General features: G+C 42.9%; 1 protein-coding gene across 2 annotated transcripts in view; it reads left to right on the forward strand.

Annotated features, from left to right (window-relative positions):
- The window catches only part of SCPL20 (serine carboxypeptidase-like 20), a 143,354-nt gene that overhangs the window by 114,879 nt on the left and 6,447 nt on the right, over positions 1 to 22,028 (forward strand). The window contains exons 10-14 of one of the 2 annotated variants that reach the window (XM_087684190.1): positions 771 to 836; positions 11,469 to 11,590; positions 14,368 to 14,481; positions 14,566 to 14,611; positions 15,024 to 15,709. In XM_087684190.1, coding sequence (XP_087540316.1) covers positions 771 to 836; positions 11,469 to 11,590; positions 14,368 to 14,481; positions 14,566 to 14,611; positions 15,024 to 15,041 — 366 coding nt within the window. In that variant the 3' untranslated portion in view covers positions 15,042 to 15,709. Of the gene's footprint in view, positions 1 to 770; positions 837 to 11,468; positions 11,591 to 14,367; positions 14,482 to 14,565; positions 14,612 to 15,023; positions 15,710 to 22,028 lie in introns of those variants that run through there. The other variant, XM_087684181.1, reaches the window with a different exon arrangement.

The raw sequence follows: 22,028 nt of genomic DNA on the forward strand, positions 1-22,028 counted from the left end.
GGAGGTTGGGGGGCGTGTTGATGGTTCCCAAAGCAAGGAATCCTTTAATTTCCAAAAGCAAGGGTTTCTTTTTTGCAAAATATTTTAAAGATCAACTTAGAAGTATACCTGAATTTTGAAGTACTGAGTTACCATTCCAGTGTACTATCGTAAAAGCATGTGGCCATGCCAACAAACAGTATTAAAGAAATTAAATTGTCTTGCATAGTATACACGGTGACAATTGTACCCAAAGCAAGGGCTGCCACAAATTCAAAAAAACTTCACTCTAGTTAGAAGTATACCTTAATTTTTTAGTAATGAGTTACCATGGTGTGCCATTGCAAAAGCATATGGCCATGCTAACAAACAGGTATCAAGGAAATTAAATTGTCTTGCATATATATACAGTGACCATTGTCAAACTTGTTTCACCAGCCTATAGCTGTTGATAATGCTCTTATAACATACAAATCCCTTGTCAATAGTGCCACACCATTGTTAACATGAGATACAAAATCTTATATAGATAATGCCAGACCATTGGTAATGTGACATACCTAACTGTTCTTAATAGAAAAAATGTAGCATAGTCAAGCTTTATGCAATGTAGTAGTAGTTCTTTTCATATAGCTGTCATATGTTCAAAAGAATCTTATAATAGTGTAAAATTAATCATCTTGTGAATGTCATTGTGTTAAAAAATCTTCTGTTTTGGCAAATGCTTCATGGACACTTCATAATGCAAGAAAACATAAATGGTTCTGAATCTAGGTTCATATTTTGTCCAGGATCTTCATATTGCCAGCCAATGGTTGAACGACCCAGCAGTTCGAGCTGCAATACATGCATCATCAGTATGATTGAATGCCTTGTTCGTAAAGTGTTTTCTGCTTTTGTTGTTACCCTTGTTCAAAATTCATCAAAACTAATTGATATCTTCACATCTATTAGATGTTCCATTTGAACTATGTGTGTTTCTGGATGCATGTGCAGAGATTCAAGTGCTTGGCTGTTTAGGATAAGCCATGATGAAATAACAAAAACAAAAATCAGAGGCTACCTGAATAAAAACCATAGATAGTACTTTTTACAAGGGACTCCTTGACATTTTTTTGCACTGTAAGCCATGTTAGTAGAGCAAGGGATTTCCAGCATGACCCTTCTTGGGGACAGAAGGATTTGGTACTGCCCAAGTACAAGGAGCTTTTGGACAGCTATAGAAAGAACTAGATTTTGTTGAGAAAGTGATGATAGAGTCAGTTTGGTCTGTCTCTAACCACCTTGGGGCTTGCAGACTTAAGATGATGCCTCTAAGGAAGAAACTAGGTGTTGAAAGAGGATCTGTCTTTGGGGAGAACTTGATGTCCGGCAAACAGAGTGTGAATAGGGACTGATCTGGTGTCATTGCCAGTGGGGTGAGGATGGGATGCATCCCTAGAGAACAACTCTTTCTCTGCCTGGTGCTTCCCAAGTCAAGGCCTGAGGGGACTCTGCTAATAGGGGGAATCTGTGAATTGCATGGTATAGGTATGGCTTCCTTGGCATTGGTGGGGCTTGCGAAGGGACCCCTAGGGTTGCTTTCGGTGGGGGGGGGGGGGAGAGGGGGGTAGAGCTAAAACATGCCTTGCAGCTAATTAGCATCTTTAAAACAGCCCCAAAACACACTTAATTAATGGAAAATACAAAATTGGTGCGTAGTTTGAGAGAGTTTCAATGGTCCCCCAAAACCCTAATTTTTGGGGCACCCATCAACATCTATAAATAGACAGGTTGCTCACCATTCAGCCTTATCCTTTTTTTGTAGGTTCTCACCCCTTCTATGCAGATTTCGGCAATCAGCCTTCATCCACATGGCAATCTACCCTTCGTGACTGCTGACACTCCTTCTCCAGCTCCTCCATTGCCTAACGCCTTCTTCCTCAGCTGTTGCCCATTGTACAGTGCCCTGCTTCAAGTTGCCTTTGGCATACCTATCATCACCAGCCCCTCCTGTTGCGTGCGTTTGGACTCCACAGTCTTAGGTGTCAGGGGGAAGCCCTTCCCTTCATTAGGCAACCTTTTGCTATGAGCAATTGGCCTCTCCCTTCACAAGACGGCAACTAGCATGCTTTCCATCCTTGTGGTGGCTCCTCCATTGCAGTGTTTGCAGCTTCCTGCTGTCACCACCCTCCTCAAACACCATCATTGCAATCGCCTCAGTCTCGTGACTCTCTAGTAATCAACGTTTGGCGTTTTTCTCACTTTCCATCGCTCCCACTGGTGGTCATTGACTTGGGATCCGTCTCCGGTGGACGGCACTCTCTGACACTCCATCGCTCTGCTCTTGGGCATTCTATACACTCTTACATTCATTTATAGCATTCATTTTGTCTTGTCCTCTAGTGCATCCTCTACACCAAACATTCCTAATGTTTGCCGATACACAGAGAGCTAATTTTTAATTTTGCGTTGCATTTCACGGCTAGGATAAAGCCTTGCAAGCAATGTGTTCCAAGCCTTGACCGCCTCAAGGTCTCTTTCTTGCATCTTTCCTTGAAACTTAAGATCAAGCACATATGCTGCAACATGCATAGGAGAGTCATACTCATTCCATCTACTGATGCATAATTCCTTGATCTACTCATACTTGTCTGCATTTGGTTCCAAACTCTCCAACCTCTCAATCATGCAGTCCATAACTTCATAGATCTTTCCAATGCATGAATCCATGCCATCTGCAAGCCTCAACATGTGCATAATAGGATCAACCATTTGGTTGGTGCAATTCACCTCATCCCAAAAATCTCTATCAGAGACATATGCATTACATAACACAGCAGTAGCAGTGGCAGCCCCAGTCCAATTTTCATACTCATCACTAGCAAATAGCTCGCTAATTGCACCTTTGCAATACAAAGCATAAGAAACTTATATGCAAATCATTCATCCGAGTATTTGAGAAGTTCTTTGTCACTTATCTTGCGAAACTCAGCATATAAGTACTAATGATTACATATAAATGTGATAATCTTGTTACCTTTCGCAACAAGAGATGCAATCCATGGCAAGTCCCCAATATCCTTCAACAAGTTATTCAAGCAATGCACCATGCATGGACTAAAGGTGATATGTGGATACATTGCCATTAAAATGTTTCCTGCTGCCCTGTTTGTAGATTCACCATTTGCCACAAACTGCACTACATTTTCTGCCCCAACAGCTTGCACTGCCTCGCACCACTCGGATGCCAAAACATCTGCACTCTTTCCAATCTCTAAAGCATCATGACTATCAATGAAGTATACATCTCCACGAGAATATGTGACACCGCCATGTATGGACCTATGGCGTGTGTCACTCCATCTATCTGCTATCAATGTCACTCCATTTCTTGCCCATTGATTGCGAATATTTGCTATTGCAATATCTATGGCTGCTTTCTTCTTTTGAAGCAATATAGTCCTAATAGTTTCTGATGAAGGGGGCTTATATGTGGATCTATACTTTGCAATCTTTGTCAATATATTTAAAAAATAAGGTGACTTGGCTGATTTGAATGCAATATGGTCATGGTAAAAAAAGCATGCCTCTACTGTATCTATTTCCTCTTTTTTCTTTGGTTCCCATGAAGTGTGCAATGAACTCTGTCTAACACCAGGTCCTGCTGCCACTGAAGGGCCCACGAGAAGACTGCATAGCCACTAATCCTGGTGGTCTTCTGCATGAAGCACTATGCCCTGTTGGCCTTGGAGTCCATGTTGTTGGATCCACTGCTATATTTGGAGTCCTCCTGGCATGTGAATTCCCCATAGTGGCTATGCGGTCAAGTAACTCCTGCCTTTTCTCAATTGATACATTGGTGCAAAAACGCACCTCTTTCCCCTCCTCATGTGAAAGATGGGCTCTCACTTTATCAGCCCCACTAGTGTGAGCATAAGAGCAAAGTTTGCATTTCCAGGGGCGAGTCCCTCCATCTCTCAATGGCACCCCTGCATCTACCTCATCCCACCATGTTCAAGTAGTGCTTCGACTTTGTCTAGTTGTTGACGAAGTACCTATTGAGGATTATGAAGATCCCATAGATGTCAATGCTGCCATCTATATAAAAGTGACAAATAATCAATAAAGTTCAATGAAATTGCAAAAATTTGCAACCAAAATTCCAACATGCATGTGTCAAGTGCCATTATTGTAAGAAGCAAGATCACTACATCACGGAATGCAAGAAGCTCATTGCCAAGGAGGAGTCAAGGATATCTATTTTTGATACACCTTCTATACTACTATAGAGTCTGCATCTTTTGTTGTTGATCGTTACTACTGATTTTACTCTTGCAGTTATGATTCTTCTTGGGTTGATAAAGCATTCAGCTCTACTGAGGATGCTAGCACTTGGTTCTTTGACAATGGTGCTTCTTAGCACATTACATCGCATAGGGATTTGTTTTTCTCTACTATTGCAGTTCATGTTGACAAGTTTGTGCAATGTGCAAACAATGCATCTTACCTTGTTAGAGGTGTTAAGGAGATTGTCTTGAAAGCCATTGATGGCTCTACTCTCCATTTACAAGATGCGTTATATGTGCCAGGGATAAAGAAGGAATTTTTGTCCATTTCTTCTTTAGCAAAGTGTGGAATACAGGTCACATTTGATGATGACAAATGCATGGTCAAGGATAAAGAATTCTTGACTTTGGTATTGACTAGCACATTATGCCATGGACTCTATGAGTTAGATGCTTATTCGATTGATCAGTCAGCCTATTTGGAATGCACTATTACTCTTGCTATGTCACAGACAAAGTTATGGCATGCTCACATGGGGCATGTTAACTATGGCAGTTGGATACTTATGTAGCGTACTCAGATGCCAGATGGCTTATCTCTCTTGGAGAGGCCTCTTGAGCTGTTGTTGCACAAGCTGAAAATCAATCTAGCTGCATGATTAAAACTCTCCATTCAGACCGAGGGGGGGAATATGTCTTCTTTGCTGAATAATTTTTTGAAGCAAAAAGGCATTGCCCATTAGTATACTACTGCATTTACCCCACAGCAAAATGGGATTGCAGAAAGGAAGAATTAGTCACTCCACGAAGATAGCCAGATGTATGTTGAAAGCTAAGAATCTGCCACATGGCTTTTGGATGGAAGCAATTGCGTGTGCTTGCCATGTTTTGAACAGGTGCCCCACTAAGGCATTGAAAAATGTCGTGCCTTTTGAGGCTTGGAACAGCCGGAAACCTTCAATTGGCCACTTTCGTACTTTTGGGTGTCTTGCATATGCTCATATTTCCAAAGTATTGAGAAAGAAGTAGGACAACAAGGCTGTCTAATGCATTTTTGTAGGGTACAACAATGAGAGCAAAGGATATAGACTGTATGATCCTGTTTCCAAGAAAGTCTTTGTCAATAGGGATGTGATTTTTAATGAAAAATCAGAATTATCCCTTGCTAGTTTTGATACATATTAGGCTGCAAATGATGTGTTTGAAGGGCTGCTACCTATTTCTTTTGGTGATACAACTAGAGTTTTAGTAAATGAACAAAATGTTCGGTTAGCTACTCCATTAAGCAATGCAAAAATTCAGCCCATGCCTGATCGCATTCAAGAAAATTTTGTAGCAAACCTTTGAAATGTCAGATTTGGGGCCTTTGCAATACTATTTGGGCATTCAGTTTATCCATGATGCTAGAGGCATTGGATTGTCTCAGTCCTGATATATTGGTAAACTTCTTGAGAGGTTTGGCTTCCAAGATTGCAAGCCAATTATCACACCGATGGAGACTAGACTCGAGCTGTCTTTGCATGATGATAGTGATTTGTTTGACATTCATACATATGCTCCAATAGTTGGATGTCTCATTTATTTATGCACTACAAGGCTAGATATTCAATTTGCAGTTTCAGCCCTGAACAGATATATGCACAGCCCACATATGTCACATTGGCAAGCTGTGAAGCGTGTTTTTCGTTACTTGCAGGGTATTAGGACTCTTGGATTGCTTTATGCCAAGGGGGGACCACTACAATGACATGCTTACAATGATTCTGATTGGGCTGGTGATTTTGATTCACATCACCCTATGAGTGGAAACTATTTCTTTCTTGGCTCATCTTGCATCTCTAACAATCCATTGTTGCCACATCGTCTTCTGAAGTTGAATACAAGGCAACTTTCACTACCATAGTCAAATGTATATGGTTGAGATATTTATTGGCTGATCTTGATGTATCTGTCAGGGAGCCTACTCCTTTGTTTACTGACACTGAGAGTTCCATTGCAGTGACACAGAACCCAATGTTTTATGCACACATAAAACACATAGAGATCCACTATCACTTTGTCAAAGAGAGGCTACATGCAGGAGATATCAGTCTTGTCTATTGTCCTACCACTGGCAATGTGGGAAACATCTTCACCAAAGCTCTTCCTCACAACAAATTTGCAGCATTTCGCAATGCTTTAAATTTGATCTCCTTTGGTGGATGATCCTTGTATGTTGATCACTTTTCATTCCAAGGGGGTTTGTTGGGTTTAACTCACACCTACACTCATAGAGGAGTGTCAGTGATCCGCAATAGGACACTGGAGCACTTTTTACTCTCCTTATGAGAGTTTTTTCCCTCTAGTTACATTATTTTCTATTTTATGTGTTTATGTTACATAGTTCAGTCATTTATTGTGTTTTATACCTTTCAGGTGTGTGAACACACATTAACAACCCTAAGGTCTAAGGGTTGTACTTTTTTACTTTCATTACACTTTGAAATTGTATTGGGAGTTGTGTTGTGTCTTCAATCTCACTCTATTGTCAATTGTGTACTCTCAAGTGAGAGCTTCTATCTTCACCCTCACATGCTATGTTTTCTCAGTGTAAACCCTAGCATATCTTCAAAGCACTAGAATTGGTGCTCTTCTAAAGAGTATCCTGCAGTGATTGAGGAGGTAGAGACACCATCGTATCTTCTTCTTCTCCTATTTTCAGTCACCTTACAGCGGAGATTGAAGAGTACTTGCACATCACGTATAGTTCGATTTACACTTCTTCAATGCATACCACTTCTGCTCAAAGTACACTAAGGGTTGGATCTTCCATCTCCACTTCTAGCACTTCCTCTTTTTCCATCCCACAATCTATCTACCCTCCATTGACTACATCTCCTGGTGCATCATTAGGAGGAATGCCACCCTTTAACATTGTACCTTCTACATACCCCTACTTTATCACATCCTTACACTCTGGGACAATTCTAATGGGCATCCCTGTCATTATCCCTAGACACTCACAAAATCCCCCCCCCTCTCCCACATGACCTTTTTGATACGGGAATATCCATCCTCTGCTTATGGATTGCTGTCACACATCCCTTGGGCCACTCCTACACAGGAATTTCCATCCTTTGCTCTGCATATCCCTATCCCTCCACCTTGGGCTCCTCAAGTGGTTACCATGTCTATACCCAATCCACCCATGCTTACATTTGAATCTGTTGTGCACACTTCTCATATGCATAGTGGGCACATTGGGATTGCTTCCCAATTGTACTTCACTCCCCCACCGTATTTTCCCTATCCACCCTACCTCCATTATACACCTTATTCATCTCCTAACACTACCACTCCTGTTGCAATGACTAGAAATACTTTCACATGTAAGACTCATTTTAATAGGTCGAATTTTACCACTTGGTCAAACTTCATACAACAAGTGCTTGAATTTCAAGGTCTTTGGGACCTCTTGTTGGTAGCAGACCCTTGATTAGCTCACCCTAATCACATCCGTCAATGGAGAGCCTGCAATGCCACGGTCAATGTTGAGTTAATGTAGGGGTTGCTTCCTGAGTTCCACTCTTAGTTACAACATTCTCCCCTCACATCTGAACATTGGAGTCATCTCATTGATTGCTATGCGACACGAGATCGCACTTGCTGTATCATTCTCGATTTTGAGCTTCAAGAGTTTTCCATTAAGGAAGGGGATGATTTAAAAGTCAAGTTGGCAAAATATCGGCGGTGAGTTTGCCACTACTGGCTCCCTAAAGTCAAATGACGATCAAGTCACATTCTTCTTAGAGAAGTTCCTCGACAAATATTTTCATTTTATCGAGCTCATTATCTCACTACTTAGATTGCTGACCTTATATGAGTTTGAGTACCAATTTTTGCGTTACGTGAGGCTACACGATCAAGTCCACAAGAAGTCCTCCACACATATCCATTCCGAGGGGTGAGGATTGGTTGCCTCCTCTTCGAGAGAGAAAACCAACAGTGGCAAAAACTCTCAAAATATGAAGGCAAGCCAAAATAGGAGTGATCCCCCATCTCTGATGGAACCAAAGAAACATGACCCCTTTGGTAGCAAATTCCTATGAAAAATAGGTTTTGCACACACTGTCAAAGGTTGGGCCATATGGACGAGGAGTGTCGTACCAAGGCCCAAGGTTTTCCACCTAGAAAATCAAGGTAGACGGCTACGATTTCCTCCACTCTGGCTGGCCAGTCCAGTGGGGCTATGCCTTCCACTACTACACCATTTGTCCAAGTGGCTATTGGACATATGGCACATGGACAACCTCAATAGCTTGTATCTTTCACTACTCTTAAAGGATTAGCTAATTTGTTTGCTATTGACTCCCATATTGCACTTTACACATCCACTCCTAGGGCATCCATTGCACCTTCTAGGACTACTTCTCCACCTCGCCATATGTAATGGTGGCCTTTCCCTTTTTAGACTTCCACTATATACTTATTACATTGCACTTAGCTTTGCTTTTCTTTATTTTTAGTTTTGTTTTTTGGAGCATCTCACTACTCACCTCTGTGCTTGTGGATTTTGATCTCTTTTTGTAGGGTTTTGTATTTCAATGTAGGCCTAACATGCAAGTTTGCACTAGTCTTCTCAGAGCTAGAGATAGGAGCTATGCATCATTCCTTTCATGGTTTTATCTACTTGGAGTTTTGCTTTTCTACCAGCATGGAGGCTTCCCCTCCCACAACGGATTGTGTAGCATCTCTCTTGATACTATCGTGGCGGTGACTTCTATCCTTGCTCTTCAAGTAGGGATGCTTCATCCTCTTTATCCACATGGTTCTCAGCACCATACAAAGACCGATATCCTTAGACTCCTCTTCCTTCTTCAGCATCGATATCCAGGTTGAGAGGGGGTTCTACCCTTCTTGGTATTCTACAAGTTTTGGCACTTGTCTTCAACATCGGCTGCCCCCCCCTACCTGTTGTACCTTCTTCTATGCATGGCATGATTTCACAATCTTTGTACTAGGGTGCTTGGGCAAATGAACAATTTTCCCACGAGAGACACTATCTAAGTAGCACCTGCTGCATGAGCATTCTTGAGCATGTAGCATATTATACATCCCATTGTACACAACACCACTAGATAGATCCTAAGCCATTTCCACCGGCAGATTATTCCACTATCCTTCTTCACATGATATTTCATCACTTTTCCCTCGCCATTGACATCTTTGAGCGGATGGGTAAGCTTGTATAGTTTTGTGATGTGTTGGGTGTACCTTTCCTACTTCCGTCTTCTAGGTCATTGTTACTTAAATTGGCTACCACCCATAAAACTAACTTTCAAAAAAAAAAAAAAAAAAACTGAAAACAAAAGTTCAATGTGGTTCCATCCGCCTTTGTATGGCTTGGTAGACCATTGGGTAGCCAATGAGCACCCTTTGTTTGATGCCCTCTCCTCTTTGGAGTGACTACTTGGACTCCGTTGGTAAGATAACCATTGGCTCTATAGTCTTGGTAGGCCACTAGGCAGCCGACGTGCACCCTTTGTCCGATGCCCTAGTTGCTTTGGGATGGAACACCTTTGTAGGCCACTAGGCAGCCGACCTGCACCCTTTGTCCGATGCCCTAGTTGCTTTGGGATGGAACACCTTGGGGTAAACATTGCAGGCCTTTCCTTTTCGGCTCAAATTTGGGCGTGAGAGGGAGTGTTGAGCTAAAACATGCTTCACAGTTGATTAGTGTCTTTGAAACAACCCAAAACACGCTTGATTACTAAAAAATGCAAAATTGGTGCATGGTTCTAGAGAGTTTCAATGGTCCCCCAAAATCCTAATTTTTGGGGTACCCTTCAACATCTATAAATAGACAAGCTGCCACCATTCAGCCTTATCCTTTTTGTGTAGGTTCTTACCCCTTCTGTGTAGATTTCAGCCATCACCCTTCATCCATATGGTGGTCTACCCTTCATGACTGTTGCAACTCCTTTCCCAACTCCTCCAGTGCCTGGCACCTTCTTCCTTAGCCATCGCCTAGTTTGGTGCCCTCCTTCTAGCCACGTTCGGCATCCCTATCATCGTTAGCCCCTCTTATTGCTTGTGTTTGGACTCCATGGTCCTAGGCATCAGGTGACAGCCCTTCCTTTCATCAAAACGACCTTTTGCTATCAATGATTGGCCTCTCCCTTCACCTGCTAGTGGGCTTCTCCATCCTCGTGGCAGCTCCTCCATTGCTATGTTTGCAGCTTCTTGCTGTCACCACCCTCCTCGGGCACCATCATTTTGGTCCCCTGAGTCTCTTGACTCTTTTTTTTTATCAACGTTTGGTATTTTCCTCACTTTCCGTCACTCCGACTAGTGGTCACTGACTTGGGATCCATCTCTAGTGAACGTCACTCTATGACACTCCATTGCTCTGCCCTTGGGCATTCCATACACTCTTACATTCATTTACAGCATTCATTCACTTCCGAGTTTCTTCTCTCTATGTTTGTATTTGTGTTTGAGTTTTGAGAATTGCGTTTGTGTTTTGCATTTTGCGTTTAGGGTTTGAGTTTTGCTTGTCACTGTTTGAGTCTTTGTGTTTCAGTCTTGGTCATACATGTTGTGTTTCCTTAGTGTAAACCCTAGCATTTCCTCATGGTGGGGGGATGCAGCATACGGCTTGACAATGGTGAGGCTCGTTGAGGGACTTCGCAGGCTGGCTAGGAGCTAGGTGGGAGGCTGAGCACTGCAAGGCAGTGAAGGCACCTTTGGGTTTTGTGGTGGGGGTTGGGGGTCGGGGGGGATTGTGCCTTGAGGAGGTCAGAGAACAGGAGGAAGGGGGCTGGTGGTGGCTGTGCTGGCTGTGCTGGCTGCTATCACAGCATCCATCATGTCTGGGAGCTCTATTTTCTTGGATCTCAGTTACAGAATTGGAGAATAATCAATGTCAACTTGTCAGCTTAACTAGCAATGGTATAGAACTGTTTGAAGAAATACAGATACACAGCTTTATGAGTGTGCTTGTGGATCTTGGTCCTAACTTTGTTCTGGCTTATAGATGATAATGCAGACCTTGTGTTTAGTGGTCTCAATGCTGATAACCTTTCTTTACACATAAATAGATTGCATTTTTTTGAGATGAAAGAGTACTATCATGAAAGATACTAATATAATCGGGGAAAACAATGAGATCTGTATAAAACTGCATCTCACTTTGTATAACCATATATGTTTCTCTTGTAAACCAATTTGTTTATTGCACAGGAGGATGTTACTGGAAAATGGTTTATCTGTTCAGATTTACTCTCTTACACACATGATGCTGGAAGCATGTTACCCTATCATCGCCGGTTGCTCAGCCTAGGTTATCGTGCCCTAATTTACAGGTTTGCATCCAATTTGTTATCTTCTAAGTTTCATCAAAAGGTACAGTTGAGGACTCTTAACAAGTTTGCATGCTTACGCACACCACTGTTGCCTTTGCAAACATACCTCGATGCAAGCATTAGGAAAAAGCATGGAGTTATCTACTAACAGCTATCACAAGATAAAGAGCATTCATAAGTATCAACTAATTAATATAGAAAAGAGCAAGCCAAAGTATCCATGACGAATAGGCTCTTATCTATCCCATTAAGATTCAGTGGCCATTCAAGTCACATTTTGTTTGAAGTTGATCTTTTAGAAATCAGGAACAGTAGTGCTCAATCACATGAGATGCAGGGGGACAACCATGAAGTTTGCCTTCAATGGGAGCTTAACATCTCCAAAATGACCACAACCTAGTGAACCTTAAAGCTTGGCATGGATACAGACATGTACATAGCCGAGCAGCTGGGTGCATGTGTGGATGCACTCACTCTGATCAAAGTTAGGCCACACCTAGAGCAGCTGTTTGTGTGGTAGGTATCTGTAGTGGATGCAACAGTTATAGAAAGTCATCAAACTAATTAAGCCAGCCTATCCTCCAAGGACCTGGATTTCAGTTCTGTGATAGGGATTATTTTCATGGTATCCTTTGTCCTTGTCTAGGTCTTGATCATTTTGTACAGAGATACATTATTCAGAATTACCTCATGTGAGCGCTTCAATTATGAGTGTGTTCCTCTGATCATTTATCGCTCAGATTTTTTTCTGTGCAACTGTTGTTTGAGAGCATCTGATCTTACTTACATTCTCAAAGCCATCTCAATTGCCAAGCTTCTTGGTGTTTGCTCAGGCTGTAGAAACTTTCAAAGATACAAGATCGGCACTTGAAACCCTACTCCTATCACACAATTTCCATTCAGGTGCTTCCACTTATTTTCTTAGTCTCAACACACTTCCTTATTGCTTGAAGTATTTTAGCCTCCGTCTGCTTGCCAGCAGCTGCATAGATATCTGCAAGTGGTATGTAGAAGCATCACTTTGGTTCACGTCAGCTGCCAAAATATGTCAATCTGTCAAAGCTCCAGTTTTCAGCCCTAAAGCTATAACAGACATGAGAGCATCCAAATACATCATGCGATCAATGTATCTAGGATTTTTCATACTGGCAGGTTGGCAGCATGCCAAAACTGGTAAGCAAGCATGCGGTATTCATATTTCACCAATGAGCTGCAACATGAAGCCAGTTTACCTATCCCCTTATGTACTTCATCATGTATTCCTTGCCCTGTTTTGAAGATTTCTTTTTTCAGCATGCTTTCAATGAGTAGAGATTTATGACATTAGAGTGTGATATGTGGTCTGCCTATAGTTATCAAAATGTTTTCTGCATCTTAACAGACCCATGTTCAATCAATATAACCAGCATCCATCAGACTCATGCATGATGCCTAGCATAGACAGCAATAAGCCCATCCATAAAAGGTCAGCTTAACCATCAGTAAGTGCATCTACGTGTCTGCAATAAAGGCTGTTAATCAGATACTTCTGGCACGTTGGCAAGTGGAACTTATTACACTCAAAATGGTAAGATCCGACCTTTCCATGGATCATTACAAGAGTGAAGCAGGCCCACACATTAGCAGCTATTTGGTGCAACAGTATCTTGTTCTTGCATCTGACTGTAGATAAAGCTGTAAAGGCTGCAGCTTCATCTCCTTCCAGATAAAGCTGTGGGGTTTGCAGCTTTGTATTCCTCTGCTCATTGCCAGGTTTTTAGTGGGCGGTGCCTATGGTGAGAGATTTTGCGTCCTGAGATCAGTGAGACAGGAATGCCTTCTTGCCCCTGTCCTATTATATATTGGTCCAGAGACCATGAGCTCATTATCGAGAGACAGATTGACAGACAGTGGAGAAATAAGACCCATTCCAAGTTTTGATCAGCTATTAGATATGGAGTTTGAAGATGAGACAACTGTGTACTTGGATGGGCTCAAGAGCAACTCTAAGGCCTTTGTAACATCTAGGAAATTACTGGGCTCCACGAGGGCAGGGATAATATAATGGATAACAATGTTTACTTCTTAGCTTATTTGCATGAAGGGTGCAGCAGATTCTTCTTTGGGGTTTATATTGGAAGATAATCTATAATCCATCATTCATGGTGGTTAAATTATTCTGCATATCTCTCTCTCTCAACATATAGAGGCTGACTACAGTCTTCAGCGTCTTTTGTCTTGTTTCTCATAGTCTCTTTTTCCAATTGACTTGGTTTGTGCAAAAGCATGCTTTAAAATCTTGGTTTTGCATGAGAACTGGCCTGATCACAACCTTATGGTGCATAAGAAAACCATTTCAACCACTTGCATGGATCGCAAGCAAAAAATGTTGTTATTTGTGGAATCTGTATAATAGCCCCTTTGTCTATTAAGCTTGGAGATGGCTAGATATGAGTAAGAGAGCTCATCTTCATCTCTGAAGTTGGCAGCTAACTTGTCAGAATAGGGCGTTCTTCAGAATGCCTTCCATGCTGCGTGAATTGGCCACCATCTCAGGATTCTTTGCACACTCTAGCTTTGAATTATTGGGCCTTGATCTTAGGCATTAATGTTATCACTGATAACAGCTGTGGAACTATCCACACTAGCCAGCTTCACTTTTTGCAGATTGGAATAAGCAGTGATAATTGTACTGTGAAAGCACAATTTGCTTTGTTAGACCCCTCTTTTGTTTCTGGTTTACTATGTTGTAGCTGTGGAAAGAATCAAAGATGTTTAAGAAGTCTTGTATTCTGCAGTGGTGATCATGATATGTGTGTACCTTTCACTGGGTCTGAAGCTTGGACTCGATCTTTGGGCTATGGCATGGTGAATGATTGGCATCCATGGTTTCTAAACAATCAAGTTGCAGGGTGAGTGAACGTGTGTTTGCAGGTCAGTTGAGCCCTCAAATTCAAAGAAAACATAAAAGCTGAGTAAGGTCTGTTTTTGAGCAGGTTCACAGTATCCTATGCACACAACTTGACTTTTGCTACTGTAAAGGTATGTATAATCTAGATTTGCTACTTTTTGCAATACCTTCAATTCACTTCATCTGAAGTTTTCATGTACTGTTTGTGAAGGTCTAACAGTGCTTACAAATAAGAGCATAGTTTGCAAAGAACCTTCAGCATGTACAGAACACAGATATATTACAAGGAGAAAGGGATGCATATAAGCATTAACTTTTAGAAATGATCGTTAGCAAGCAGAAACATGTTTGTTACATATGGTCTGAGATTTTTTTCGTCTCTACGATTTTCCAATGAAATGCAATGATGTTTTCTCATCTCTTCTCATTCACCCTCAGCTGTTGTCTTAGCCTATCCCCCTTCCTGCTTTGCTACCTCAAGCATTGAAGCATATGTCAATCAAGGGGTTGGTGTCTGCTTGAATCTCATTCCACCATTCACAGTCTTTCATGGCCAGGTGAGTTATCGAGGAATCTGAAGCCAACCATACAATCACAAACAAAATTGGGAGGACAACTTTGCTCCTTCCTGGTCCCTTGCAGGGGACAAGGTTGTCAAAGCACTTCATGCCTGTGACCAACTATGCTATCAGATTTTAGCAGCTTCAGCTGTCCTATAAACCAATCTTTGACCAAAGCTCCCACTTCAGGGCTACTGGACTTTGGTGACACTTAGTGTATAGTCATTGGTTCAGTTCTTGGGTTTTGGGCAAGATGCCATCTACAGCAGCTTTACAAGCATAGCATATCCATCCCTTTCATTTCCTATGTTGGACTGGTCCCATTGTGTTGATCCGTGGGAAGAATTGGAAGCTTTGCATCCATGTAGACTTTCGAAAACAAAATTCCAAAACAAAGAAGTATTATTTTCCTATTCCATTCACAGATCCGTTATTGGATACAGTTGCAAGCCATGAACTATATTCGTTATTGGATGGATTCAATGGATATAATCAAATCCAAATTGCAGAAGAGAATCAAACTAAAACAGTCTCCACCATAGAATGGGGGACCTATGCATATAGGGTGATGCCATTTGGATTGTGCAATGGATCAACTACCTTCCAAGGACACGTAATGCAGTCTTTTTTCATTCGGCATTGGGTATCCATGGTCATGTGGCTCGTGCTCAAAGACAATTATTGTGGCAAGTTAGTTCCATGGTTTTTGTGGTCCTCGGAGAGGTGGCTGCTCCATGGATGGACCCTTGTGGCCTTTTGCATTGTTTTCTACCTGTCTTTGAGTCCACTTGGTTGGCTAGAAGGCCCTTTGTAGATATTCCTATTCTTTAATCCAAAATGAGAGAGAGAGAGAGAGAGAGAGAGAGAGAGAGAGAGAGAGAGGGAGAGAATTATTGCTTGTGCTGAGAGAGAGAGAGAGAGAGAGAGAGAGAGAGGAGATCAAGCGAGCGATGGTGACACGAAGCGATGGCGATGGCGGATCAGATTAGCCCTGTTCTGCGGGTGCGCCTCCCTGCCCTGTGCGTAGCCTGAGTTCTTCCCTCAGGGCCGTGCAGGTTCGACCTGGCCTTGCGTACAGAAGGAACGCAAGAGAGAGAGAGAGTGAGAGAGAGCCATCTTCCCTGCCCAACAAACCTGGCCCTGCGTACAGAAGGCACGCAAGAGAGAGAGAGTGAGAGTGAGCCATCTTCCCTGCCCGACACGTCGAATCCTGCCCTTGCCTTCCAGAGGTCCTTATTCTGTCCTGCATGCACTCTGTCCCAGCACTCCCGGGTATCATCATCGACCTGATCTGCATCCTGACATTCCTCTGGCACACTGCCCTGTGTCTGACTCCGAGGATCTGTCTGTGACGGCCTGCTCTAATCCCAGAAGGAGACAGATTGTGTTAAAGTCTGTACAAACAGTCCTGCAGAATATAGATTTGTGCAGAGGACCTAAGGTACAACGACCTGCACAGAGAGAGAGAGCGCCCTGTAAATATCTTCAGATCTCGGGTTAAAGTGGTGATACAATATGGCTGGTCTAGACTTGGCCTTTATCGACCAAACGGTGGCAGCCCTTGGTCCGGATTCTGAAACAAAGGAACCAGAGGATATGGTTCGTTGCACAGAGGAGATGCCACCTGGTCCTGACTTCCAGCCTGCAGACAAACACACCAAGCATACTTCGGAAGACACAATGGATCATCAGGAACGTTCTTATGCTCAGGTTGCTTCTGATTCTGTGGATTCTCAGGATGTTGACTGGGAGCATTTGTTGGAGTTTGCCAACACTCTGCTTGGTGATTATGTTCAACATAATCATGAAGCTTTTTCTGGCTCTGAACTGAAGATGTTCTGGAAGCCACTGTGGATCCTAAAAATGTGTTGCGCTCATTCTCAGTGTTTTATGAACGTGCGGTTATACTCTTCTTCACTGGTAGGATCCTAGTGCTTTCCTATATTTGCAAGTGGCTCCAAAGTCTACTACAAGGGGAGTGTGTTGAAGACATTTTTGTTGGGCCCCGAGGCTTTTATGAGGTGCTGTTGAAATCCAAGCAGCATCGTACCGATCTGCTGACTAAACTACCATTGTTCTTTGATCGCCATTTGGTTCATGTTGTGCCATGGCACCCAATGGAAAATTTTCACCCTTTGCTTCAACACGAATGCCCGGTGTGGATTGAAGTGGAAAACTGTCCGGCTGTCTACTGGCCACTGTTAAAGGATGCCATGGCCGTTGTGGGCACTGTTTTGGTTTCTCCAAGCCTAAGGGCCACGAATCGTAACCGTTTGTGTATGTTATGGGACACTGCTTGGAAAAGGCCTGCTTGGTTACGTCTTAATTGCTCTGGCATGCATCCTTTGCACTTTCGTTTGAAATGGGGTAACTTTACAGGGCATTGTTTCTCGTGTGGAAAATTGGGGCATTTTATGGCCGAATGTCCAGTGAAGCAACCGACTTCAGATGTTGAGCATGTTTTGCCTCCCATGAAAGATATGGTGCTTGATGCTCCGTCGCAGGATGCGACCCAGCCACCTAAAGTTTTGGATAAAGGCAAACAACATGTTTCGGGTTTGGATTTCCGTGACAATGATTGGGTAGATGTACATGGCAAGAAAGGTAAAAGGTTTGATGCTGGTATGGCGGATACTATGCCTAATGCTTCACAAGATTCCTTGCATACTTATATGCATAGAAAAGGCATGTTGTCTTCAGAGCACACTGCTCATGCTATGGTCTCTTCTGTTCCTCGCAATCAGCCCACTAGGAAAGTATATACGGATGGTCCGAAGGGCCCACCTGCTAAGTTAGCTTTTGATGCTAGAGGTAACGTGATTACCCCATGGGATCGTTGTTATCCCCGTTCCATTCCCAAGACAGTGGATACACTGTCTACCTCTAAATCTGCTCGTTCGGAACTCTTTTGCCGTGTTAGCTGATTTTCTAGATGAGGGAGTCCTTGACATTCTAGTAGAAAAGGTTAAATCGAGGCAAGCTTTGCCTCGCTCGTGATTTTCTTTTTTGAATACACATGAAGATAGCCACGTGGAATGTGCGAGGCATTTGTTCTCGCAATAAGCAATATGCCATGTGGAGTTTATTGCATGAGAATCAATGGGTTGTCTTGTGCGCTGTTGAGCACAAAAGTCACGGTGAAGCAGGAAAAGTTGTGGATTGCCATGGGTTTCGCTTGTTTTATGCAAGGACACATGCCATGTATTATTCGGATGTTCTTATGATTGTACATGAGAAATATCAGCCTGTTCTTGTTAAAAATGATGTACATGGTCGTTTTGTGGTGATTGAAGTTTTATTTGAAGGAGAGATCTTATGGTTACTTGGGCTCTATGCTTCAAATGACCCCTTATCTTGCCGGGATCTTTGGAATACTTTGCAGACCTCCTTGTCACTCACTTGGCAGACGGGGTTTTTTTATGGGGGATTTTAATATGTGTGTTGATTCTTCACAGTCCACATCAGAGCATTCGGTGATGGACGCTCCGGAAAGCCGTGTATGGAATGTGTTTGCTCTTGCCGTACTTAAGCAAGATCTCTAGTCATGGCTACACCCTTCTTCTACAGGGTTTACTTTTCATTCTGCGCAGTATACAACTACATGGTCGCGGTTGGACCGCATGTACATCATGCAGGATGATGCTTTTCTTCCTGAGATGCTGGAAATGAAAGTGTTGCAGCAATACGCCTTGTCGGACCATTTTCCTCTACAGCTTGAGATGCTTGCACAACCCATTGCACCTTTTAAGCAATTTCTGGATAGACTCCCTTTGCGTTTCAACTTGTCTTATTTGAAGCACTCAATCTTTCAGGGTTATATGCAGTAATTGATTAATAGATTTTTATTGGACTTTTCCTTTGAGGGCAATGCTTCTTTTGAACGATTGCTCTCTAATGTGCAGCGGGTTGTTCTCCAGTATGGGATTCATCATGCCTCTCTTTGTCGGCGGCGTCGACAAGCAGCAGAGGAATTACTGGATTTGGTTCGTTCTCTACTGGTGGAGACTTCAGATGATGTATTTCTGCTGCCATTGGCTATGCGTTTGGCTGATCTTATTAAAGAGTTTCAGTTAAAATCTTATCAGCAGGCCAAATTGCGAAATTTGACTGAGAATTTACAAGATAGTGCTTGTCAGACTCATAAGTTCTTTCGAGCTCTCCATGCATCCCCTGCTCGAGAGAATATGACTAGACTCCAGGATGCAGACGGTCAAATGGTCATTGATCCTCAGACTATTGTGAATATGTATAGGAACTATTTTCTAGACCTTGGTTCTACTCCTTCACCTTCTGACCAAATTACTCATGCCCGCTCAGTTTTCTATGATTTGGTCTGCAATCATGTTCCGCATGACATGCAAACTACATTGGAGACCGATATTCGTGAGGAGGAGGTTATGGATGTTTTGTTACACTTGCCCAAGGATAAAAGTCCCGGTTGGGATGGTCTCACCAATGAATTCTTCGAGGTTTTTGCTACCCGACTAGTGAAATCATTGACGGCTATGTTTCAGCAGGTTTGGGAAATGGGGTTCATGCCCTCCTCATGGAAAGAAGGACTTATCAAATTGCTTCCAAAAGTTCCTTCGCCGTCTATGTTGAAACATTGGCGTCCAATTTCTTTGATGGGTTCTATGTATAAAATCTTTTCCAAAGCGATGGAAAATCAGCTCCATAAGCATCTTCCTGCCATTGTGTCCTCTTCAATATGGTTTCATCAAGGGCCGAAACATTCTGCATAATGTCTTAAATGTGCAAATGGCTATTGACTATGCAAGGCGCTCTAATCAGGAGGTGGTATTGATCCAATTGGACCTGGAAAAGGCTTTTGATTATTTAGATTGGTCTTTCATTGCAGAACTTATGTCTACTATGGGCTTTGGTACTCAGATGTCTCGTTTGATCTACACCATTACTGTTGCGGCTTCTTCGCGAGTTATGCTGAATGGTGACGTTACCAAGCCATTTGTCCTTGCACGCTCTGTGAGACAGGGTTGCCCTTTGAGTCCTCTCTTTTTTGCCATTGCGACTCATCCGGTTCTTTCGATGTTATCCCATATGGCAGCTTCTAATCAATTGGCTGGATTGTCTCTTCCTTTTGGACAGCACTTTATTAGTCAATCATTGGCTGATGACAGCTTTATGATTTTGCGTGCGGACAAGGATAATCTTCGCAAAGCATTAGATGTTTGGACTCTCTTTGGTCAGGCTTCTGGTCTTCATATCAATGCTTTGAAATCAGCCATTCTCAGTTGCACAGAGTCAGATTTGCAGTCATTGGACTGGCAGGGAATGGTTGTTCCCCGCGGTTCCATTGTTAGGCATCTTGGGTATCCTTTGGGTGTTGATGTTCGGCCAAAGCAACTACTAGAGTGGATTTCATAGAAACTGGCAGCTAAGTTTTTGTATTGGAAGTCACAGGCATGGCCCTTCCATGTTCGCCTCAAAGTGGCTCAGACAATTTCGTTGCCAATGCTCACATATTTCTTGCCGTTGCTGCCTTGGACTACTACTACATTGAATGCCCTTACTCAGTACATTCGTTTCATGTTATGGAAGAAGGATTCCTTGCATGCAGGCATTTCATGGATTTCTTGGTCGCATGCATGTACCCCCAAACGCATGGGTGGTGGGGCTATTTTGGATGCTGAAACTCATATGTTGGCACTCCGTTTGTCTCTTTTTCGTACCATGTGCTTGGATCATCACCCCTGGGTCTTTATAGCCCGTTATTTTCTTGAGGATCACGGGCTTGTGCATGGTAATACCCGAATTCGGAGCTCCTGGTGGCATGTTCTTAATGCAGACTCTCGGTTTTCTAGTCCTTCATCATCCCTACTTGCTCATCTGGTATGTTCCTGGAAAATGATTCTCCAAAAGGCTCAGTGGCATCCTGTGGAGGACCGCTTAGCTACTAACTCTTTTCAACTGGAATTATTGGCAGCCTCGCGATTACTTTCTTGGGAAGGCAAACATGAGCTCAGACCAAAATTTAACCGCATGGCACGCTTGGGCTTGACTTCAGTTGTTGCAGATGCCACCCTTGCTAGTCGCAATGTGTTGATATCGTTTTGTACAGCCAGGAGGCTTTTCAGGATCCCTCGTGGATACCGTGATTTATTGGGACAGCTTTTGATGGTGCTCTAGAGCAAACAACCCTTTCCTGCCCTTGCTTCGGATCGTCCCTGGCAAGACTGGGACCTTGCAGGCTGGCTGAATTTGGAAAAGGCCTCAACTAACCAGGTGTATCATCTTCTGATTAAAGATCATCAATGGCTGGCTACTAAAGCTAATACAGTATGGCGATTGCGTAAATCTCAGTCATGGTGGAAGTTAATTGTGATGGAGGGCTGGTTGAACGAGACACCGTTCAAATGCAAGGTCTTTCTTTGGAGGGTGATGATTGGTGGTATTCCTCTTGCTTCAGCCCTTTCCAAGCGTCGAATCTCCAACGGCAATTGTTTCTTTTGCACCACCAGTGTGGAATCGGCCCGTCATCGATTTATTTCTTGCCCTCTCGCTAAGAAAATCTGGTCACTCTTGTCAGCGGTTTGGCGAGCAGTGGTTGGCTTCTCGCTAAGCCCTTTTGATTGGGTTTTTGTGCGGCCCAAATACCCCACACCGGCACAGTTGCATATGAAGATCTTGTTTCACTTTCTTCGATACTGGGGCTGTTAGCACAATTGGACCATTCGGAATGCTTTTCTTTTTGATTTAGCCTCTAATGTTCAAGGACATATTGCTAGGCTTAAAGGACTCGATAGATCTCATTCGGCACTGTGACATAATCCCTCGGGAGGACTTACTTCCCTGGCATATGGCAATTTCCTCTGGGTCTTTGCCATGACTTTTGTAACTCTTTTGTTGTTTAGTACTTTATAAATATAACATCCATTACGAGAGAGAGAGAGAGAGAGAGAGTTAAGCTTCAATGTATTAGAGAGAGAGAGAGAGAGAGAGAGAGAGAGTGATCAGGCGATGGCGGGAG

This window comes from Lygodium microphyllum, chromosome 1 (genome assembly GCF_053477565.2).
Source record: "Lygodium microphyllum isolate KBCC chromosome 1, Lygodium_microphyllum_v1.1.10, whole genome shotgun sequence".
Classification (NCBI taxonomy): Eukaryota; Viridiplantae; Streptophyta; class Polypodiopsida; order Schizaeales; family Lygodiaceae; genus Lygodium; species Lygodium microphyllum.